The 25,463-nt window shown below is 42.9% G+C and overlaps 1 protein-coding gene across 1 annotated transcript; it reads left to right on the top strand.

The window, feature by feature from the left end:
• Positions 1-1,665: 1,665 nt before the first annotated feature.
• On the top strand, positions 1,666-24,019 carry ets1 (v-ets avian erythroblastosis virus E26 oncogene homolog 1). Its single transcript, XM_083695680.1, has 8 exons — positions 1,666-2,065; positions 13,658-13,777; positions 14,927-15,127; positions 15,485-15,556; positions 15,689-15,934; positions 17,204-17,458; positions 20,389-20,507; positions 20,702-24,019. The coding sequence occupies exons 1-8, from the start codon at positions 1,999-2,001 to the stop codon at positions 20,915-20,917; spliced, it is 1,296 nt and encodes a 431-aa protein (XP_083551806.1). The 5' UTR covers positions 1,666-1,998; the 3' UTR covers positions 20,918-24,019.
• The last annotated feature ends 1,444 nt before the right edge of the window (positions 24,020-25,463 follow it).

Here is a 25,463-nt window from a genome sequence, read left to right as displayed (position 1 = left end):
CTATTCTGCAAGCTCCGGTCCAGATATTAGTCAGCAATGCTATTAGTCTTAATGGCTGCCCTTAGGCACTAAAGGACCCGGGTTGTCCTTTTTAAAGTAGATACAAGGAGCTCATTAAGGCAGAACAAAGAGGGACAGTGAGAGGTAGAGGGAGGGAGGGAGAGAGAGAGTGACTGACTGACTGACTGACTGACTGACTGACTGACTGACTGATTGACTGAAGTGAAGTGAGGACCTTTAACCACCCCTCCCCCTCCATCAACCCACTTGACAGCCTCTTGTGAGGAGCAGACCACAAAACCCACACCAGATCTCAGCCGTTTCCACTGCAGCTCATATCTGTCAAGTGAAACATTATCCAGATCCGCTAATGGAGACTGTGAAGGATCCCTATTTAAAAATCCATACCTGATCAATACCCTTGCCTCCCCATTCCTCCCAATCCCATTTTGAGATATATACGTAGGTGCAGAATCATATTGCCTTGCATATTAGGATGCACCATATTGACTTTTCTAACAAGGTTACTATGCGAATTCTGACCTGTGTACATGGGAGGCTGATGCATTGGGTGAATATGGTGACACTGTATAATTTGTTTGTGGAATAAATGCCACAATGCACAAAAAAATGAGCAGCAGCAATATTGGTTAGCTCGCTGTCAACATTGGTACGTTCCATTGGGAGAGCAAATAACCTGCATGGGACAATTGCATTGACACTCTGTTGCCATGGCAGGTAATTTCCTTATGGTTGTCGTTGTTCCAAGCACAAGTGCTCTTTCTCTTGCCCTTACTTCGATTTAAGTGATTTTCCTACAAATGCAGAACTAAATTTTTATTCAATTTCCAATATGATATGCCGGTTATCCCTAATTAGAATGGCCTAAAAACTGAATACAATGTAAAGAAGAATGTAAAGAGAAAATGTATCAAACAGTAACCCCATTCAAATCAAATTTTCATTGATGTCTATGATGACAGAAGCCCCCTGTGTTCGTTTGGATGTGCTTCACGTTTTCTCCACAAAAACTCTCAAGATAGAATGCTTTTCCCCCAAGACAGCAGTTCTGTAAAAAGACATGCCTGGTTTTTATTGATCAGCACAAGGTGAACAGGAAATACTCAGAGGTGTTTATGAGGGCCGGTTACAAGTTATGAGGACGCTTGGACCCTTGAAATTGGACACAGACAGTCTCATCGGCACAGGATGCTTTGTATACTGGTCCCCGAAATACAGTCCTCCCACATCTTTCTTTTAAAGTTCTGCTGTTTACCCAATGTTACAGTGAGTAAGTTGTATAAACAACTGGGAGGAACAGTTGACTTATGGAACATAGATGGACATTCATCCGTTGTAATTATTGTTTCCACACTGAAATCTAAACAAAGCTATTGTAAAGTAAGCAAAAATAGTTCTCATAACTAGCAAATCAGGTGTCCTAATGTGTCCAAAATAGCCTACTATCACCCTCTGGAATTGTGGTAATGTTTGGGAACGTGTGGATCATCCTCCCTCATGACGCTGGGAGATAGTGTGGATGCATTTTCACAGAGTAACAGCGGTTAAGAATGCAATTGAATCACTAGTCTAAACGCCGCCCCTTCATATGTCTTACACGAAGGGAACAGCCTCTTCCGCGCTCAGTTAGAGAGACAGAAACGCCCTGACAGAGATAGAGGAAGGGAGGGAATGAGTGAGTGAGTGAGAAAGAGAGGAGAGAGAGAGAGAGAGAGAGAAAGAGAGAGAGAGAGAGAGAGAGAGAGAGAGAGAGAGAGAAAGAAAGAGAGTAGCGGAGATTAAGAGAGAAGTTTGTATTGGAGAAATTTAATTTTGGTGGAGATAAATTGAGGCGGGAGGACAGAAAAAATACAATATTGCTTTGACTAAATCAAAACTTTATTGAGAGAGAAGAAAGCAATTTTTCATAAATTGTCTTGGAACTATTGTTTAAGAGAGAAACAAAGACAACGCAACATTATCGAACAAATTGATCTCATGGTCATGAAGGCAGCTGTCGACATGAAACCGACGTTAACCATCATAAAGTCAGAAAGAATGGACGGTGAGTAAAGCAACTCTTTAGCAGTTACATGAGACGAGCATTGCAATTACTACATGTTTGATATGTATTTCCCGACCGTATGTGCCCGATGATAGGGCCAATTGCATTTAAAACGTGCGACAAGGCATGCGATCCCTAGTGATACATCTGACTGTGATAAATCTGTCCTATGATGAAGCCCATATGTAACGGGACAGACTGTCCAGTCGCATCTCCAGCTGATTGCTGAGACAATGCAAAACATTCGGTTGTAGACGGTGCAAACATGTTGCTATTCATATGCTATTTTGATATCTGCATTCATGGTAGTGGCCCACAATGATAGACTTTAGACGTATGCATTATAAAACAATACATTTGTACATGAATTATGCAAATAGTATGTTAACATTTTGTAGGTTGTATGCGATTAAACCGGCTACTTGTTGCAAAACGAATTATAGGCCTACCATATTTTCCCTCAGTTTACATTACTTTATGTATGAATTGTACATCTCCGACTCATGCATAAATGCTACTGTAGGCTGCATTATGATTTGTGACTTATGCCATATTCTGCCCATGCTGGTCTCAAAGCACTTTATTTTAATCATGGGTGAACATTTGTAGCTCTTTCATTTAGACTAAATAGTAGTAAAACAATTATGTATGTTTGACACACTGTTTGCATGTGTTTTTTAAATTTAAAACATATTTGTAATTGACTTGGTAATTATAGTATTTCTGAACATTCATTCACTAAACTCATTCACAAAAGTCAGATTTTAGCAAGTATGTCCTTTTGTATGCAAGTTAGTTCACTCTCAGGAGAATCAGCCCTCTTTTTCATGCTGCCTTGATCATGTTTCTGTGGCCACCTATCACAGTCCCATCTCCTTCCCAAATCAGAGCCTATCTAACATCCCGGTGCCTACCCAGGGCAGCCCAGGGAGGGAAAGCAGGAGGGGGTATGCTGCCCTGCATGGGAGACTGGCACTGGTGCCTAGTCATAAGCACTCCCCCTTCTCTCCTCCTCCTCCTCCTGAGTGGTTTAGCCAGTGTCTCCAGAGGGAACCAGAGGCAAAGACTGAGGTGATGAGAGTGTAGGCCTGAGGGCTGGATATCCTGCCTGCTGTAAGGCTAGGCTGCAGCGGGCTGGGATATGGACAGTCTGTGGAGGAGGGAAGCCCACACTCCATTGTGTTTGAGTCAGGATTTAGTTCTCTGTGGTTTAATTTCTCTCAAAGTGACCCTATTCTTTTCCCCTTTGACAAGCAGGCTGATGTACTGCAACTCTGGTAGTTCTTCATTAATAATTGTTAACTTGTCTTGAACGGCAGTAGCGAACAGTAAATACCATGCTCTGTACACGTTAGCAGCTTCAGTTTGCCACCTGTTAAGGTGGTAAAGCTTTGAGATGTCACCCTTCGTCTTAACCCACTAAGCAGAATGTAATGACTCCACTAGGTGAAGCGTGAGTGATGTGTTTACCACCTTAACTCAGAGTACACATGCAGAAGGTGAAAACACACACACACACACACACACACACACAATTACTCACTCACTCACTCACTTACTCACTCTCTCTGTCTCTCTTTTTCTCTCTCTCTCTCTCTCACATACACACACACACACACATACACACACACACACACACACACACACACACACGATAACACACTCTTATAAAAAAAAAAAAGTGCTGACAGCTGCAGAGGGGTCGCCAAAACCTAGTGCTATCTTGCAAAAACCATTTAGCATAACTCGCTCCCTCTTCTATGCCGTGTGTGCTGGGGTCAGCCTGTAGCTGTTTAAGGATTATAACAGACATACACACTTTGTCCACTCCTTTCCATGTTCCATGCTTCTTTCACTAGATCATTGGCCCACTGATGAACTGAACCCCCTGTACTCCTTTTGATCCAAAGAGGAAATTGTGATGTTCCTCTGACTGAGGCATGTTAGGCATAACAGGACATGACAGGTTCTTTGTCTGTAGGTTGTTGAAAGAGTTAAGTGCTATACAGAGCTACAATAACCTTACTGATTGTGGATTGTGTAGGAAAGGTTTATAGTGGATATGTTTACTCAAGCCTAAAACAAAAACATAGGGGCTCTGAATGTGTGAGGTTTTTGTATCTCTCTCTCTCTCTCTCTCTCTCTCTCTCTCTCTCTTTCTCTCTCTCTCTCTCTCTCTCTCTCTCTCTCTCTCTCTCACACACACACACACACACACACACACACACACACACACACACACACACACACACACACACACTTACTTAATGTTTATTTGTTATATTATGTGAATGTTCTGCAAGTGTGAACTTACTCTCAATCCCTTTACACTGTATCCTACTGAGGTCATTCCTTTTACGGGGTTAGAGGGGATCCCAAACAAAGCCTCTTATGTTCCACAAAGCAAGCCCCTGTGTGTTACAGTAGTAGTATGCAATGACACACAGTATACACACTTCAATTACAACACAGAATATGGTAGCTTATTATTGAGTCTATCATGTAGCCATAACAAAACTATAAAGTCAAAGAGAGGAGTTGCAAAGAAAGATAAGTGAGATTTCCTCTCAAGATGGAAAGTGTCAGATTGTAACTCACATGTTACTTACAGTAAACTTCCTTATACCATCCTGTATGATGCATTTTTCTTATGTGTTATGCTGAGTGGGTCATCCCTGGTTAAGGATCTTTCTCTGTAAGTCAGGGTTGGAGGTCAGGGTTCAGTGATTGGCAGGAATGTCTGTGAGCCTGGCCTGCTGAGTGGGAGGTGGCTCTCTTTTATCTGATGAAGACACCACTGCTTGTCCCAACTGGCAAGCTGGTGGTTCCACTGAGGACACCTATGCTGCCACACAGAGCCCTGAATGTGGCCAAGAGCCAGAGCATCGTCCCTCCTTGGGTGCCCACCAGTTGGCATGGTGAAGTGTATTTTCGTATTGGGCAGGGTGAGATACATAAGTGTGTTCAGGCTAAAGGCTGGTTTGATGTGTGTCAGCACTCCTTCAGTAGTGCTGTGTAAAATGCCCCTGTGTTTGAGCCCGCCTGGCTGCTTGGCAGCTGTGCAAACACTGTTGAGGTGATCCAGCCTCTTCTGATGTGGGTCGCTGGTCTAACAGAACAAACAAATTTGCTCAGGTCCATTTCTCATTCAACCTCTGCAACATCAAGAAATGGCCAATTTTTGCTAGAGGGGTATTTGGTAGAGGGGTATTTGGTGTGGTGCCTGAAGTCATTAGACAATGTTTAACTAAATCAAGTCTACATGCCAGGCTGTTGCCTACAGTAGATGTGCCCAGCGGGCATCGGATGTCCAGTGTCCTGAATAGGCCTTACACATTTTCATGAATAGCGGAGGTGTCAAAGGCAGGACTGGTAGTGAAGTGGGTGTCTGTTTGTTTCCACAATGACCCTGTCTGTGTCTCTGGTATGACTGGATCATGATGTCATTCTATATAATCAATTAGGTTATCCCTCATTCATTCACCATTCTGTCATTCATCTCAGTCTTCGCAATCTTGCCAATTTAAACAGTAAAACATTATCCTGCGTGGGCTATATTGAGATGCCTCTCTTGTGACAACATACCTTTATTTTGCCTTTTAAAGCTTCATAAGGTATAAGTCATACAAATAGGCATGCTGCCTCCAAATACATTAGCAAGCTGCATATGTGGAAAGAGAAAGGCATTCAAAGGTGTGGCCCATACAATGTGCTAATGTATGGAATTGTGTTCTAATATCTCAGTTGTACTTGTGTTTGAACTCCTGTTTGTTTACTTCTTTAAAGAATATTCCTGTAGACCATGTCAGATATATTAGAGCGGATCCATCTATTGGAGTCAACAATCTATCTTCCCAATATTGCTCTTCACCCCTTTCCTGAGACTACAACGAAAACAAAGGAACAGCAAATCCCAGAGCTGGGAAAATAAGTGACAAGCTTGGAAGGTTTTTACAGCCCCCCCCCCTCCCTCCTCTCCCCCTTCTTTTCCATCTTCTCTGTTGGCCACATGAGCCCCTCTCACGTCACCTCGGCTCTTGATGTGGCGTCAGCCTGGTGTCGGCCTGTCTCATCCCAACCGTCACTCACGACTAATCACTGAGTCACAGCGCCAGCCACCTTCCGCACGCCACTGCCTGACTCCTGCCGCCATGGGCCCTCCTCATCCCATTACTCCACATTACTGCGCTGACTGGGAGTCCTGGTGGGCTCCACACTGCCTCAGGATGGGCTCAGGAGGCCTGGCCACCTCCCACGCATCGCACCATTGCTCTCTGCGCTGCACTATTTCTGTCCACGTCTCTGTTGCTATTACTGTTTTACAGTTCCACATTTGGAAGGTGCTTTCACAATGTAAAGGATACTGGGACTGTATTGGAGTCTCCCTGCTTTAGACATTAATTTGGGGTCCTGAAGGACTCACCATTTTTTTTTTACCACAGAGGCTGAGCTGCCCTAAACAAGGTCGGTTCTGTATTTTGCTCACAGCGAATGGCCCAGATTTTTCCTTTGGTGTGTGTTTTTTTTGCAGACCACCTGTTTTTTTGTGTCAGATTTTGGGCTGCTTTTGTCAAACGAGCCACAACTATAATTGTAATGCATGTCAACCAAGCTACATCAGAGCAGTATTGACAAGCAGATCTGCTCTCCCAAGCAGAGAACAATAAGTAAAAGCTCTGATGGTGGGGGAGGTGCATTCTACGCTGTAGGTGCAACTCTGTGGCTCTCTCATGTCGAGGAGGGCCTCAGTGACGCACAGTCAAATGGGAGGCACATGTGTTCTGGCAGCTAAAGGGGAGGTCGGTGCTGGGTTGGGGCTGGGGTTGGGGTTGGAAGTCTGAGCAGCAGCTGGATTCCTTTCCTTCACATGGTTCTCCATATCTGCATATTGAGGATATAGACAGAGAGTGGCCTGGCAGCTCCAGGCTGAGTGTTGCTAACTACAAGTACTGTGGGTGTCTAGAGGAGGCCCAAGGGCCCGTTCTAATGAGAACTTGTCTTTGACACCATAGTACTGCTGGGATACAGTCGGCTGCCAGGTTCTCATAAAACCACATTAAGAATTCTACATGCTGCCTCAGACTCAGTTTTTTTATGAGAGCCTATGAGGAAAGAATGACAAAGAGTGAGTAAATAAACAGGCATTTTTGAAGATAGTCTAATCGTTTGCGTCATGTACACTCACATATCAAAAGGAACACCATGTGATCCCAAGTCCAGCCATTCTCTGTTCGTATGAGTCACTATGATTAAATAATGTGTGTGTGTGTGTGTGTGTGTGTGTGTGTGTGTGTGTGTGTGTGTGTGTGTGTGTGTGTGTGTGTCTGCTGTTTGTGTTTTTGGTGTTAAGTCTTATCCATCTGTTCTTGCAACATATCTTATTTTATTTGCCATTGGTTTCTATTATCCATAAACAGTATGTGAAACATCTTTTGATAAGTATGCACTGCCTCTATATCTGGAGTGTTACATTGCATCAAAAGCCCCGTAGTGAGACCAAGTTTAAGATAAATAGGTACAAAAAAGTAGTCATCAGATGTTTGAAGTGTTTCACAGACATGAAGTTTGATGTCATCACCCCACCCCCACCCCCAACCGTCATCAGCAGAGTTCAAAACTAGAGCACTTTTATACCTAAGATAGAGTAGTTCATATATTTAAACTCAAACCATTTTCCATCAAGGCCACAGTAATTTTTGGTCGCATTAGTGGAACACAAGAAAGCTGTGAGATGCACATTAGTGATTGTAAAACACCAGAGGAATGCAGGCAACATGAAAACAATGTGGTCTGGGAAAAATGTATTTATCGAGTATTCATCTGTCGCCCATAACTTGCTTTTAAATGTGCAGCAAGCATTAGCTGTATGATGTATAATTATATCCAGGACTTAAAGTGTTTATGTGCACACAGTATCTCATAGAGGGCTGGCAGATTAATAAATATTCACTGGGATATGAGTGAGTCCTACTTTCAGACTTCTTCCCGCCATATTTTACGTTTGTTTCAGAAAACTAGTTATGGAATGCTGCAGTTTGGACTGGAAACAGGACAGGGAATGTGGGTTTGTGAAAAGAATGCAAGCAGGCGAGTAAACTGTTTGTCAGATATGTCGTGTGTTTGCTTTAACGCCTAAACAGTTCCCTCAGAGCATCCCCTCTATGTTTATAACAGGGCTGGGGCCTGGGAAGGCGTCTACACCACCTGCTCTCTGGTATAGCAGCAGCGAGCCAGAGCCCTGTTTCAGTCACAGAAGAGATGTACTGTATACAGTAACAGATTTAGCCCGGTTGTTCCCATGTACATTGCCTTGGTAAATTTGAGTGTTGTGAAATGATACAGCATTTACATTTTCCGTATGTGGTGGAGAACATGGACATTGTATAATGTGTACTTTTCAGTATTAAGACCTTTTTCAGTTGACACCTCAGTTGATACCTCTATTTTGAAGACAGTTTTGTATTTTTTCCCCTTCTGTAGAAAGCAGGGGATATGCAGGGCATATTGTAGCCAGGGATCAATTAAAAATGGAGCTAATGTCATAATGCAAAACCTGAGACTGTGTAAACAATATTGAGATTTTAATGCACTTACACATCATAGGCTAATGTGATTTTAGATATAGAGAGAAAAACAGCCATTATGCTTTAGCCTCTCTGTGCCTCTGATGTTCCTGGAGAGCTTTGTGTTTGTGTTGTAAAAAGACAGACAGTTCTCCGTCAGCAGTAGTAGTGCTGGAGGCACAGGACCACTGGCGTGTACGGACTGAGGGCATCCAGCAGACAGTGGTGGAGGTCCCAAGAATAGCCTCAGTGTTCCAGGGCCGGGCGGGATGGTGGGATAGCCCAAGCCTGTGACCTCAGAGCAGCGCCTAGATGGCCTTGCTTGGCCCACGGTTGGTCCACCCAGCCTTGGCACTGTGAGCGAGCGGCCACTTCTATTCCTGGCTTTGGCGCTGGCTCTCTGTATTCAGATGGAAATCCAAATAGTGGCAGAACAAGCAGCCCTCTCAGGACTAGATCCACCCCCCTCACCCCCTGCCACTTCATTACCCTGCGGGGCAGAATGGTCTCCCTTCATGTCAGCAGGGTTTATGACCTTGCTCTCTCAGAGTGGGTCAGATAGGAATCTCCATCAAAGGCACTCTCAGATAGCACCGTCACCTCTGAACAGGGGGTCCGTGGGTGGACAGGCTTAAGGAGGTTACACACCCTGACCTAGCCCTCCTGGTCATATGGACCCCCCTGGTGGGACCCCATTGTGGCCTACTACAGCCCTCATAGCTGAGGACTGAGTGAAATTTTGTGGAGAGGTTGACTGGGGGTCTCTCATGGTTGGCTCTGAAAGGCTGACCTTTCATTTTCTCTAGGAAGTGACACCTTAGCTTCAGGAAGTAGACCCTTGCACATGCATAACCACAGCTCTCCCACACACTGCTGCAGAGAGAGAGAGAGAGGTTGATTGTCAGCCATGTATGTTAATCTTGCATTCAGACTGAAATAAATCTGCCTTTATTGCCTGAGAGCATTTCACTTCTGAAATACCAGACAGACCATTGAATAGCCCCATAGACATTCTGTCCTTTGTATTACACGCCTACTCTCTATCTCTCACTGTGGCAGACATAAGTTAACACACACATAACATAGCTTACACTTTTGATCTAGGACTATTTATAGCTGGATAGTCTGATAGACAGCACAGCACAGTGTCTCTTTCTCTGTCATTGTGTTGGGAGTTGCCTGCTCCATGCATATCATTGCATCATCTGAGCAGAGCGAGGCAACGGTGGGTTTATGAATGAACACAGTCTCAGCCAGCGGCAGGGAGATGGCACAGTTCCCGCTCTGATGTCATTGAGAGAGTGAGAGCAGAAGGAGCTCTCTGAGGCCTCCCATTCATCTCTCCTCCAGTCCTGTGATGGGCTCACATTACAGCTCAATGACTCATCCTTCCACTCCACTCCCCACCCCTCTCCCCCTCATCCATCCTATACCCTACCCCACTCAATACCTTACCCCACCCCACCCCACCCTGCCCACAAAATCCCAATTTCATGCTCTTGCTCTGGTGCACAGGCGAAGTAGGCTGCTAATTTGGTTCATGTGTATGTGTTTGTGTGTGTGTCCTCCTTTTCCCTACGCTACTCAGAAACCTGAGTACCTGAGGTGTGGTATGGAACCTTTTGTCTGTTGTGTGTGTGTGTGTGTGTGTGTGTGTGTGTGTGTGTGGGGGGGGGGGGGGGGGGGCTTTCAGTAGGCGTCTCTGGGGACAGATATCATAGTGGCACTCAGAACACCACTCACTCCCATCCCATTACTCACATGATGACACCAGATGAGTGATGATCAATATTTTTTTACTGTATATCGCCATGTCTTTCCCAGTTTATTGCAGACATATGTTTGGTTAACTGTTAATGAATAGATACAAATTCATTCATGATTCCTCATTAATGAATACTTATTTTGGATATATTGCACATTTATTCCTGTGAATAACCTATTGAAGGCTAATGCAGGCACTGTGTGTACTCCCTTTCTCCACTTAGAGGCAATCTGAGTGTTGTGTGTTGTAGAGCATCACACTCTCCTTTCCATCACCATCATCACACTCCACCCACTACCCAATCCAACTGTCAGCTAAATGGACAGGCCTCATCTGAGGCTAGACTTCCACCACTGTGTGGAAAGAGGACAGCAGGCAGTGGCTCAATGTATAGTGACTCTGCCCTGCCATAGCTAACAGGAATCACAGATATTTAAACCACAATCAAAACTTCATCATTTACCAGAGACTTGAGACCCCAGCCAGCCCAGTTAATGGATGGACCTCACAGATAGCTTGAATATGGGCCATTTAGAAAGAGCGCTTTCTCTCTATATACTGTAGCTGATGTAGTCCATAATTTCTCATTTGTAGTAGTCATTGCATTGATGTTATAGGACAGGGTGTACTTAAGGCACAAACTAACAGACCCCAGATGGTACTTTAAAAAAAAGGAAATTGCTTCCAATTCTTCTTGACTATTCATAAAATTATTGTTTTGGGTTCAGGCAAATAAAAGGGAGGTGAACAAATAAAGTATTGATTAACATTAAATGTTTGCTTATACAACTTGTCATGACACTGCATATGTCATAAATTGTTTTCAAGTGATTTGAAAGATATGGGGCATGTGAAATCTTGGACCCTCATTTGCTCCCATTGATTTTAACTATTAACATGTGTAAATTGTAAACAATTTTGGAGTGCAAAAACAAATCATTTTCTGTTGTTATAAATTATTATGAAAGAAAAAGTATTACTGTTGGAAAGATTGTGACTTTTTTTTGTTTTCAGTATTGCGGGCTGGCCAGACCCTTATTGGTAAACAATCAATGCGAAATATGTTGGTAGTTTTAAGATTAAGTGGATCTGTTTTTTTGATATAACAGAATGAAGCAATGGGCATTGTACAGTTTCGATTCAGTTCAGTTGTATGAGATGTTTCAGTCATCAAAAAATGCAACGCATCTTGGTGAAGGCATAACTAGGGCACACATTTCAGTTCTCCATAGTTTTCATACGCTCTTTTTCAGCTGGTGGTGTCTTTGATGGGGGCTCAGGACTGCGTAGGTGAGCGTAGGCCTGGCTGATGAGAGAGGGGAATGTGAGCAGTTCGAAAGTGCAGACAAACTCCACTCGATCCATCTCAAATAAACTCTCTGCCTATGACATCAAAGCCCAGACTGTCTGAGCAAGTCTAATCTCAGCCAGCAACAGCTCTTCACAATGCTATCTACCTCTCCCCAACAGCCAGCAGCCTCAGTGGAGATGGTCAAGATGTCTGCAGCAGAGACACAATGTACTGTAGGCTGTTAGGTTGTGTTTCATTATCATTTCAGAATGTAGAGCTTATTTTGATATACAATGTCAAGGGTCTTGTGTGAAACTAGCTAAGCCTCTGCAGCCTCCTGCGATATGTGAAACTAGATTTGAAGAAACAACATGCATAACACATGCATTTCTTTCATATATTATTGAATCATGTAAGCATGATACATACTGTATACATGCCTGAACCAGAACAAAATAAAATAATAAAATAAAAATGGATGCTCTAATCTATAATCAAGTCTTCCAAATAGAGAAAGAAAGAGAGGATTGGGCCTAATCGAATCACACATGGCGTGATTATCGTTCACCTCCATTTGGGCACTCTGCGTATAATGTGGCCTGTCAGCTTCCAGCGGTTAGAGAGAGAGAGTCCTGGGTTCCAGGCAGCAGAGTTGGATTACACAGACAGAGGAGGGACAGCTGTTGTGCATTCCAGACGAGCTTGGGACATTGACAAGCGGTGAAAACATGCATGAACAGCACGTCGCTCCTCGACTGGCAGATCAAACCCCAGTCAGAAATGGCAGAACATGTGGGTGTCATCGTTGGGAGAGAAGTGGTGACAAAACGTCTCCAGTCTCCCTCCCACGGTTTCAAGTGATCTGTTAAAGTTTACCCCACATACCGATAATGTGTGATGGAGTTGCAGTGTTATATATAGGGCCACTAGAACTGTGGTAATGGTTTTTGTGTCTCTCTTTGTTATGGAATGTAGTGTGGTGATTCTCTATATTCAGTCAATGTGGACTGTCACAGTTATTAAAACTGTCTATGTCTCTCTCTCTCTCTCTCTCCATGTCTTTAGTGTGTGAAGAGTCTTATCACTGTAGTCTAGTGGCCTTGGGGCTTTCCCTTTCCTCCTCCTCCCCTCCAGCCCTTTATCCCACCCGTCCGTAGCCTGGTCCATCTAATTAGATCAGTGCGTCATCAGGCCATGTTTAAAGCCATCAAAGAGCGCTCTGTCTCCTGCTGGGTGCCCACTGGCTGTGAATGGAAAACAGTGAGGCCTGTGTGTTTGGGACCCCTGAGACACCCCCCTCACCCTACACATACCCCTCCTAGCCAGCCAGCCTGGCAGGGCTCAGGGTGACATCATCACCTTGTCCCCGACCTCTGGCCCCGGCTGTTTGACCCCCGCTGGGTCAGGGTGACAGTAGCCCCTGTCTGTGGAGGAACATCTTAGTAAAGCTGTGAGGATGTCACAGTGGTCCCACCCACCCAGGATGTTAGGTCCCTGGTGAAATTGGCCTGTCAAAGGTACTGCAGCTTTGTCACTCTAGGGTATCAATATCAAGCATTCATTCATCATATGGCCCAACAAGCAAACAATACTTTCAAGCACTGGACGATAGAGACAGAGGAAACCAGTGTGTGTGTGTGTGTATGTGTGTGTGTGTGTGTGTGTGTGTGTGTGTGTGTGTGTGTGCGTGTGCATGTGCATGTGCATGTGTTCGTGCGTGCTTGCATGTGTGCTGTGCTGTGCTGTGCATTGCATTGCTCAAGCATGTGACCAATGCGTTTGTGACAGCTGCCATGTAATTGATTAGATCCGATGTCGATACACTGTCTGTCTGGACAGGATGTAAATGTTGAGCCAAGTCGCTTCATCACACTGGGATGGGACATTGTGTATGATTATAGTGTGTGGCCCTCTGTGTTCTGACTGTGAGGCTGACTTGTGCTCTCTGTCTCTCTCTCCTCTCTGATTGGCAGATCTGGAGTGTGGAGATGTTCCCCAGCTCACTCCGGGGAGTAAAGAGATGATGTCTCAGGCACTGAAGGCCACATTCAGCGGCTTCACAAAGGAACAGCAACGGCTAGGTATTCCCAAAGGTAAGGCAAAGTCACTCTCTCTTTATTTTTTACAGGGAAATCTATTTGTTGTTCCTCTTCCCATTATTATATTACCCATTACACTTGTTCTTCTTATAATTCTTATTCAAATTCTTCAGATTTTCGGTATGCTACTCCTCCTACAGCGTTTAAGCTTTTCACACCAATCAAACTTTAAAATGTGCAGAGAGGTCTAACTTGAGTTGCTTACATTTATATTTTTCAAACTCATTATACTTTTTAAACTAATCAGCTTTTTGTAACTCAAAAACTACTGTCTTATTATATGCTGGAATGTTGATTTAGGCCAACATTCTGAGAGTCCCATTGTTACTGCACCTGCTATGGAACTTTCACAACTCTTGAATAAAAACAACAAGAGACCAGCAGAACACATTCTTACAATAATTCACTCAGTATATCCCATTCTGATTAACCTCTTAATTTTGATCAAAACAAAGTTTTGATCTTTCTATACCTCCCCTCTCTCATCCATCCATCCTCTCTTTCATCTATCCATTCATCCATCCAATCAACCAACCAACCTATCTCACTTTCTTACAACTGCCCAGAAAATCTTCATATAAATTCATAAAAAGCTTTCTGATACCTGTTCAACTTAAATGATTAAGCTTTTTGTAACTCCAAAAACTCTCAACCACTCAGCCAACCAACTCTCTACCCACTCTACTAAAGTACCGCTGGCTCATCCTATCTATCTATCTATCTATCTATCTGTCTGTCTGTCTGTCTGTCTGTCTGTCTGTCTGTCCGTCCGTCCGTCCGTCCGTCCGTCCGTCCGTCCGTCCGTCCGTCCGTCCGTCCGTCCGTCCGTCCGTCCGTCCGTCCGTCCGTCCGTCCGACCAACCAACCAACCAAACCATCTCAAACTTTATCCTCTACCATAAGACAATCTCACTTTCTATCGAAACATCTTTAAACCTTTTCCACTACCAAAATAACACTTAGTTATACCAAAATAACACAAAGTTTCTTCTGAAACTTATTTTTCTAGTTTATGCAGTCACTGTACTGTAAGTCACTTTGGAAAAAAATAATTTGCTAAATGGCATATATTATGATGTACATATCATGTGTGTATGAATGTGACCTTAGATGACTCATTGCATGGCCCTCCCTGTCCCTCAGACCCAAGGCAGTGGACAGAGAGCCACGTGGGCGAGTGGCTGACATGGACCGTGAATGAGTTCAGCCTGAAAAACGTGGACTTCCACAAGTTCTGTATGAACGGTGCCACTCTGTGTGCGCTGGGGAAGGAGCGCTTCCTGGATCTAGCACCTGACTTTGTAGGTGACATCCTCTGGGAACATTTAGAGATGCTTCAAAAAGGTATGGCCCACCTGACAATGTTGTTGATCTACACTCAAAAGTGGAGATTGTATGATGGTTATGGTCATTATTGATTCATGCGATGGCAGCAAAGATACATTTTTCAGCTTTCATGCTTCTATTAGTCAAGCCCCTGGTTTCAGTAATACATATGCACATATATGTTGTCCATCTTAGTGTTTTAAGTGTTAGCTTTGATAGCATCAGCAGTTACATGATACAAAGATGAAAACCATTTCCAGTTTCCATTAGTCTTTAATCTGTCAGGCATAACACTAGAAGCAGTATTTATGGCAGTTATATGATATATGAAATCAATGCCAAGGTTAGTAATGTCAGTATGTATTTTTCATGAAGAAGATACAAAGCATTTCCCCGTCAATGGCCTGACCTTCCAGGAATCCCGTTATACCTCAGACTACTTTGTCAGTAAGTATTAAAGGGGCTTATCAATGGCTTTTCATGTGTCACTTTATACAGTGGCCATACATACGTAATGATGTTATGGCTGCCAAATAATTCCCCCCCCCCACTCTCTCTCTTCTTCCTCTGTTTTTCTAGGCTATGGCATTGAGCATGCTCAGTGTGTTCCTCCCTCTGAGTACTCAGAACCAGGCTTTATCACAGAGTCCTACCAGACGCTTCACCCAATCAGCTCAGAGGATCTGCTGTCACTCAAGTACGAGAGTGAATATCCCAACGTCATCCTCCGGGACACACCCCTCAACCCACTGCAGGGTGACTACTTCACAGTGAAGCAGGAGGTGGTCTCCCCTGACAACATGTGTGTGGGCCGCATCAGCAGAGGTAAGGGGTCACACACTAGACTCTGAAGCAGTGTTTGGGTAGGACATTGTGTGTGGTGAATCAAGGCTAATGCTAGGCTTAATACAATTACCGTTGTGCATAAGCTTCTTGATAACTTATACTAGTGTGTATAATGCTGATGTTCTTCCTAGCAAATTTCCAAGCAAATGCACTCTGTCTTTGTGTGTGTGTGTGTGTGTGTGTGTGTGTGTGTGTGTGTGTGTGTGTGTGTGCGCGCGCACATGCACGTGATTGTGCTGATGGTGTCAATCTTACAATGTCACATCAGTGTGTGTACCAGAACAAAGCAAGCTGTATGGTTGGGTTGTGGTTTGAGCAAACCCGCCTAATACATTCGAGACTGGTTTAGGACGAGACTGGTAAAAACTGAATTGTTTGTGTCACAGTGAAACACGAACAAAGCCACACTGTGCACTTAGAGCTGTCTGTCCCCTATCTGCTATGTAAAACAGCTCAAGCGAGGTAACCTTCAAGAGCGCTAAATTTTTTCTTCTTCTCAATTTCTCTTTCTCATCTCAACCTTGAAGTTCTCAGCAAGGACAGAGAGGTGTGAAGAGTCAAAGAGCGTGGGCTTTCTCATGAACTGCTCTGTTTGCTTTGCCACAAGCACATCTCTTTGCTTTCCCACTGATAGTTTGGAGAAGAATTAAAGGCATGGTTTACATTGATACCAATAAAGCTGGGATTTTCTTCCCAAATCCCCCAGCTGAAAAAATGAATAGGGAATCAGAGTTACAGTACACACAGCCCATCCAATGGCCTGGACATTCGCCTGCAAGGTACGTCCAGGACTCTTACATCATAAATCTTTGCCTTTTTGGCAGCACATTGTGCTTTCTCAACGTGGGAAAATATTTGTGGCACCACAGAACCCACATGTGGCTTCAATTTTTGCAATTGAAGATTTCAGCATCAGTCAAGGCACAGTATTATCTTTCATTTTTTAATAGCTCAATCAAAAGGCTCTTCTTATCTTTCCGAAGGCCAAAAATGGGCAAGCATCTTGCCTATCTTCATCTGCGATCTTCTTTCAATTAGCCCAAACCAAATGGCAGTTCTGCAAGTGAAATGGAGTGTGAGATGGTCTTGTGTGTATTTCTGTCATGAATATTGTCATCTGTCACAACAACCTTAAGTCACTGCTCAAAACAGTTTACATTCAACCACACATTCCATTCTCAAACCCCCCCATTCACTCACTCTCTCTCTCTCTCTCTCTCTCTCCCTGTCTCCCTTTTTCTCTCTCAGGTAAGCTGGGTGGCCAGGATTCATTTGAGAGCATTGAGAGCTTTGAGAGCTGTGACCGGCTGACACAGTCCTGGAGCAGTCAGTCCTCCTTCAGCAGTCTGCAGCGTGTGCCCTCCTATGACAGCTTTGACTCAGAGGACTACCCTCTGCACGGACACAAGCCCAAGGGCACCTTCAAGGACTACGTGAGAGAGCGCTCAGACCTCAGCAAGGACAAGCCAGTCATCCCTGCCGCTGCACTTGCAGGATACACGGGTGAGCTGCCCAGTCCACCAATCCACCTAATCCTCCACAGAGTATAGCATTATCTGAGAGTCACTGTGATTAGAGTCATTCTCACTGTGGGTGTAGGTCTTGGAACATTGGGCCAGTTCTAATGGCGTTGCTATACAACATATTGTCCTCTTTTACATGCTGGCTAGGCAGTTGTGGCAGATGTAGTTGTGTTTAAGTGTAACATCAGTCTCTGGTGGCATTGTGAGCTTCTGACTGAATACATGTTCATCAACACCGCTAAACGTTGCAGCTCCAGAGTCATATACTTCACAGGAAACAAAGTCATTTGCTCATAGCCTTTTCTCTCCACCTTGCTCTGTCTTGCACCTCTGCATTTCTCATCTGCACGCTTGTTATCTGTGGCCTGCATCTCAACCTATTTTCTAGGTTGTCTTAGCAACCCGGTTGCAGCAAAAAAAAAAGATATCTGCCCCTGCACTTAACACTAGAGTAGGTTTATCTCTTCATCTTTCAAGGCCTCTTTCTACCTACACGCTGAAAATGCTCCTCCATGTTCAACTCATGTTACATACATTTTAAAAAAAGTAAAAAAAAAAAAAAAGATCTGACTCCAAAAAAGGATTTACCACCATCTATTTTTGTCTTTTTTTAAGGCAGGTTTCCAGTTTATCATGTTAAAACGTTTAGCAAAAAGTTACCTGTTTTTTTTCCAATTTAACATTAGGCTTTTTGGACGAAGCACCAAGTTAGCATCAGGCTTTGAGTTACGGTGACTATGTAATTACGAACATAGAGTCAAATATGAATACCAAATAATTGGGAGCACTCTCTATATCTTCATATTAAGACTGTGGAGACTAAGGAGCAAAAATACCAACTTTATACGCTAGACACACTAGTTATGACATATCTTATTGTCTATCTAAAGCTTTTTGGGACTTTTTCCGCTCTGTGTAAAATTGCAGTCACAAGGTTGTGAGAGGGGAGAAGGGGAATGCCAGAACACATACTGTACGTCACTGACAACGTATACTTTCATTACGTATTATTTCATTAGATTTCATTAGGATTTTCCCTGTAGTTGTTGTCATCCACAATATATGCTGCATATCAGCATACAACAAACTATCAACCTTGTTTATCAGGACAGTATCAATGGCTACAAGGTACTGTTGAGACACATGTTCAGAGCCTAATGCATGTTCACAAATTTTCATTGGAGAGGGCATACAAGTACTTTATCAGAGCTCAGCTTTTAGAGTCATCCAGAACAAAATGGAAGAAAAGAAACAAAAGTGGTAATATAGGACTTTATGCACTTGAGAAAGAAAGTGTCTGGCTGGCAACCATTGATATTATCTGTCATTATACATGCTGTCATCCCGCCAAGAGAAAGCTCAACTGCATTAGGCAGCCAAATGAAAGAAACGATAAATGCATTTTCTCACTATGGGAAAATAGAGAGAGTGGAACAAAACAGTAAGAGATTTATGTAATATCTCAAATAGTGTGTGCCTCAGTTCTCAGTTTCCTAGCATGCTAACACAAACAGTTCTCTCAAAGAGATGAGTAGATCCTGATAATAAAGGTGAGAGATGAGTGAGACTCCAGTTGTCAGCTCTGAGTTTGTGCATTTCTCATCACCTATCACACTTCTGTCACCCCTGGAGATGCAGCAGCCGACCACAACTCCAGACACGCTCTCTCTCTCTCCCTCTCTCCCTCTCTCCCTCTCTCTCTCTCTCTCTCTCTCTCTCTTTAAATGAAGTCCATTGTGCATGGGGACTCTTAACATATTTTTGGAAACCTTTTTACGGGTCGCCTACAGAGAGCCCAGGGGGATTGCCGTTATGTGGGTCCACTACTACAGACTTTTTGGAATGCGCCACAAAGCTTTTTAGACTCACTGTAGCTGGTTTTATTAGTTGAAATGTCGGTGTCGCATGTCTCCTCTCAACATACTGTTTTGTGAATGACGTGGGTAGGAGTGCTGGCAGAGAAGTTACTTAGTGTATATCCCACGCTCCCACACAAATTCTCTGAAAACTTTGGCCTGTGTCACATAAGGTTCCCTCTTATGAGGCAGTTTTGGGAGACAGCTTTGCTCAGCTACAGCTTTGCATAGGACTCGCTGCAAAGGCAGGTGTGATTTGAAGACGAGAGCCAAGAACTGGGTGGGTACCGAAAACCACAAGATCAAAGAGTACCAAAGCTAATCGAGTGCAACTCAAACCAAACTGTTTTGTTGTCTGCTGCTCTCTCTCCTCCTACGCAAATGTAATAACCTTGTTATAACCTTGCTGTTCAGGTTGTCACATTGTGTCTATTTGTTTATGTTACAATTTAAATGAAATTGCCAGGGAATGCATTAAATTGTTACATTGTTTACCAATTGAAATTAAATGCAATGTAGGCCTATGTAACGTAATGTTACTATAGGTGGGTTGGTAGGAGTCCATACTAGCCTGAAGTCAGGGGGATCCAGACTCAGTGTGTGTGTGTCCACACAGGCATTTACATGCATGCACACACTGTCTACAGTCAAGGCCCTAGATCTGCATCTCTATGAAGAGTTATTTAAACCATAGTGATTTCATCTGCATGGAATTTATAGACAGACCCCAGTTCCACATACTGCAGAGGGCAAGGATCAGACAATGGGATATATGATGAATAGGATGAATAGGACAAGTGGCTATTCTCCATTAATTGTGCATTATACAACATAAGTCTGATTTAGAGAGGCATATTCACAATGTCTTTTTTTAGTGTAAGACAAATGACCACAGACAAAAAGTTAATGCGAAGCACGAGGAGAACAGTTAGATATGCAGTGTTTGCAGTGTTTGCTGTGTTTGACTGATCTGAGTTGTAACTTGAAAGGTGTCCTCTTACTGATCTAACCTGCTCTCCTTTTGCTTTTCTCTCTTATTGTCCCTGTTCTGCAGGCAGCGGGCCGATCCAGCTATGGCAGTTTCTCCTGGAGCTTCTGACGGACAAGTCCTGTCAGTCCTTCATCAGCTGGACAGGAGATGGCTGGGAGTTCAAGCTCTCTGACCCTGATGAGGTGAGAGGTCATGAACCCACCACTGCCCTCACATGCGATGGGGGCCATAAACAGTTGAGCTTGACATCTTTTTTTTAACTTGACAATAATGTATTCAGCGTTGTTTGCATCCTTTGTTTGGTTTATGGCTTTTTTATAACATGTTTGCTACAGGTTTATTACATTATGTAACTAGATGTTTATAACTTGTTCAGGTGGCTCGGAGGTGGGGGAAGAGGAAGAACAAGCCCAAGATGAACTACGAGAAGCTGAGCCGTGGCCTGCGCTACTACTATGACAAGAACATCATCCACAAGACATCAGGGAAGCGCTACGTCTACCGCTTTGTCTGTGACTTAAAAAGCCTGCTGGGATACACCCCTGAGGAGCTCCATGCCATGCTGGACGTTAAGCCTGATACAGATGAGTGAAAACAGGGAGATGAGAGGAGAGGAGAGAACAGAAGAGGAGAGAAAAGGAGCCGAGGGGACTGGGGCTCAGAGAGTGGTCTTTACCATCCGGTAGAATGGGTGTCCATTTTGGAACTAAAGATGTTCATTCTTAGCACCTACAGTTACTGTGGTCTTTATCATTTTGAGCTCTTGTCAGTGGACGTTGAAAAAGGAAGCACATGCCAAAAGTACAAATTCATACTCTGTTGCATTGGAGATGTGTGTGTGTGTGTGTGTGCGTGCGTGCGTGCATGCGTGCGTTATATATACAGGTATTACTCAGTAGCTCAAGGTAAATGGGAAGCTGTCAGTTAGAGTACAGTGTCCATTTTGCCTACAGTATGTATCACGAGAAACTGACATTGAGGAAGAGGGCCATGAGAGAGTTAAGGATCCATTGTAGGATAAATAGTGCATGGATGGAAAGTTCCTTCTATGAAATCTGTTGCCAAAATTAAAAATGGAACATACTGTAGAGGAAATATGGCGTATTTACATGCTCACCGTTTCTCTCCCTCTCTGCACACAATAGGCATGGGTAGAGTTCTCAGCTTGGACCAAAAAAAGTGTTTCATTTTTTACTGTTATTTCAGAAGCATATGTTTGTGCCAGTATTATTGTTGAGTCCTGATGTAAGCCTACTTTTCAGCTCAGTTGGGGGATTCACCTATTTTTTCATGTTGATGAAGGTATTATGAAACCAAACGTTGCACCATTTAAGGTTAAAGTTAGTCTTGTCCCTTCTCTATAAAACCCAATAACTGAAAACATGCTGATTTGGATATCAGATGACACTAGACACTGGCCTTGTGCTCAGAGGTTTCATGTTCATAGGTAGGAAGAAACGTTACTTACTCATACCAAGAATGGGGGATAGACAGACAATAAAGTAACCGTTATTTTTTTAAACTGACACTTTCACCTCTGCACGCTTGCCGCTTTACTGTAGATATGTAGTACCACCAAGACTTTGCATATTTCTTACATTATTATCTTACCACCAGTATTAAAAATCAGTAGACACAATCTCTGTAATAGTTTCAAAAGTATTTGGACACAAATGTCCACCACATACTTTTTCAGTCCTCCATTCCAGCCTTGCTTGAGGACTGAACTGTGAGGTACCTGTTGTTGACACACTGATTTGCAAGCCATGTAGTTGAGGATTTTCTTTTGTAGGAAAGCTTAGGAATGTTGGTAGATTATACTGTATTTTGTTTCGCTTTTACTGTGTTATGCGGTACTTTCTGAATAAAGGAGGCAGCCGTAGAAAAGTCAAGTATTGAGGTATATGGTTTAGGGCAAACAGATACAGTAAGGTGTTAAAGGAATGAGTCTGAACTGTGGAAGACTGTTAGAAGAGGGGTGTGTGAGAAATATTTGGTGGCTCTGAGAGGGATCTGTAAAGTGCATGGTCATTGATTAGAGAGGTCTGATGGAGAATTATCGTTACGACATTGAGGATGTGATTACAGTAGTTGGGGGGTAGGGATTTACAGTATAGCATTCAGTGGCAAATAGGACTATCACATACAGGGGTACAGGTCTACTAGAACATAGAGTAAGTGGCATTAGAAGGTAGTTTTCTTATCCTACTTTGAACATGCTTTTATATTATTTCTAAGACAAAAGGACACAGTGTATGGACTGTGGAACTGTATGGCACAGAACTGTATTTGTGCAACTTGCTCAAGACACACAGTAGTTGTGCTGGTTAGATTTTGAGCAACAGCACCATTTTCCCCCTTGTCATCAGTGGGAACATGACTGTATGCAGGCCTTATGGGAAAAACCAAAGTCAAGAAATATCATCTTAAAATACAAATGTTATTGTTTACAGTGACTGAATGTTACCCATTCTGATGAGAATAGCTTTTGAAATGTCTATTTGTACAGATTGTATTTCATAACGCTTTATTAAGACCCAGATTAAACAAATAAGCAAGAGACAAAGCAGGAATAATAACCAAACCCATGTGAGGTCCTTGGCAATAGCTCTTTGTGTACACTCGCCATGTTGGAGGACAGGGACCAGAAGTCTCTCATATTTTAAATTATTGTTTCTGCTTTGATCCTCTGTTGATTTGTTGGAAAGCACTCAGTGTTAGAATTCGGCGAAGAGGTTTTGCTCAAGTGGCTATTTTCCCCCTTCAGATTATAAAGACATATCTGTCTATTTTTTCTGTACTATTTAGTTGTACAATTCATCACAGGGTTGGTCCCTCCATCATAAATCGACACACACATACAAACACTCACACATACATAAAATACATGGAATTTCTACTTAGAGATGATTGAATGCTCTTGAACAAATCAACCCTTCAATTTCTGTGGTTCCATCCTTGAGGCATGTTTAGGTCCAGGATTAAAGGATTTTTACTCCAAAGAATGTTTGAGGCTAGGACAACTCTGCAGATATTCAAATGTATGCCTACCTTGTGGTTGATGATGATGCCCTTGAAGCCAGTCACAATTTTGAATTGGTCAGAATTGTAATTTATCTGTTTAAAATGGAACATTCCGTATGTGGCTGTTTAGACTTCAAAATGAAGTTTGTTCAGTTGTCAGGAAAAATCTGACTATCAACAAATGTCACATACATTGTATTGCACAGATCATTCAAAGTGGACCTACTTTGGCAAATATATACATACTGTACACAAATACCTTGTGATGTTAGCATACATGTATCTCAGAATGATTCATTAGGAAACCCGTTTCATTATGGATGTTTTTGTTTTTTGTATATTTTATAGTGTTTCTGTATTTTTGTTAATGAGATCATTTTTAATGTATTTAGTTCACAAACATTTGAATATTTTTCAATAATTTATATTTTATTAAAGAAAAAGAGATACAGACAGCTGGTGCTTTCATGGGAAATAAAAGGTAGTGCAGGACAAAAAATGTAGCGATTTTCTTTTTTTATATATAGAAAATAGACCTGTCTGCTAAAGAAAAAGGCTGATGCTGGCCCATCATTGATTTCTGCTGGAAAGTTTTATAAACTGTAGCTTCTATTTCTTAATGTACTTCAAAATGTTATGTAATAAAATATATGTGAACAAGTATTTCATACTATTGTGTGTATTGTGTGGTTATTTCTTGTATCACCAGAATATGTGGCTTAGTTAGTCTACTGTATGCTAAAAGATTGGCAATTGAATTAACAGTCTTTGTTGCAGAATACACTGCATTTTCACACAGCAATAGCCACTAAACAAACTGTTAGTAACCACCTGATATACAGTAATATGGCTGCATACATCCATGCGTACTCCCTCTGCATCACACAGTGCATATGTGTATAACTCACCCTCATACAAAACATGCCTGAGCATATCTCAGTTTCTCACACAAGCATGATAACACAGAGATGTCTACACTGTTAGTTTTTGCTGATCCCTCAATATTGTAGGGCTGAATTTTGGCCGGATGGCAGAGGTCCCCTTTGAAATGCATGCTGGGATGTAGCATGTCTCTTCTTAACAAGTGTGTCACTTCCATGGTGATGGGTGACGTCAAAGCAGAAACAGGCACACTGGGCCCATTCATGTATTGGAGCCTGTAACCCTAGACTCCAATAAATTCCACTTTAGATAAAAATCATACAGGGCACACATGCCCTACAAAGCTGGCTGGCACAGCATACTGGACAAAAGACCAACAAGCAGTCCCAATATAGACAAATGCTTTCACCACACAACATGACAGAATGGTGTAAATGACAAATTGGAATAAAATAGCATCATTGAAGTTGCATCATTGAAGAGGCTAGAAGATTCTGACCATTACAGATCAGTGTTTTGTGCTTCAAGACAAAATTAGAGCATCCTTCCTGAGATATCTCCAATAGCGTATACTATGCTCTTTAGAGCAGCTCAACTGATGAAGCGGAGATTATCAGACCATTGAATGAGACATACACACACTGAAATCCCAACCTTGCTCTCCTTTGGAACATATTAAGAACTATTTTATGGGACCAGGGAGCAACATGAATAAAACCTGTCCTACCTGCAGTATAAACATTTACATAGATAGACAGGATGTAGATGTAGACTCATAAAGGGTGAGAGATGTACAGTACCCTTTTCATATGGCTTCAACTATGTTCACCCTTCAACTATGTTCACCCTTCAACTATGTTCACCCTTCAACTACGTTCACCCTTCAACTACGTTCACCCATGCCCCACTCTCTCTCTCTCTCACACACACTCACACACTCACACACTCACACACACACACACACACACACACACACACACACACACACACACACACACACACACACACACACACACAGGGCTGTCATCTGTTGACTAAGGCCCATTTTCTTCTGGCCACGATGAGTATGTACTTGGCAGGGGCAGGCACATCTTACACAGGTGGTTCTTCTCCCATTCCACCACCCTGGGCCTATGATCCAGACCAGACAATATCACCAGGCAACCAAGTCTTTAAACACTTGACTGTTTACGCCATGTTCCAATGAAGTTGGAACAAAATCCAACCCATTA

This window comes from Argentina silus, assembly GCF_951799395.1.
Source record: "Argentina silus genome assembly, chromosome: X".
Lineage (NCBI taxonomy): Eukaryota > Metazoa > Chordata > Actinopteri > Argentiniformes > Argentinidae > Argentina > Argentina silus.
This window is presented reverse-complemented; position numbering and strand designations above follow the sequence as displayed.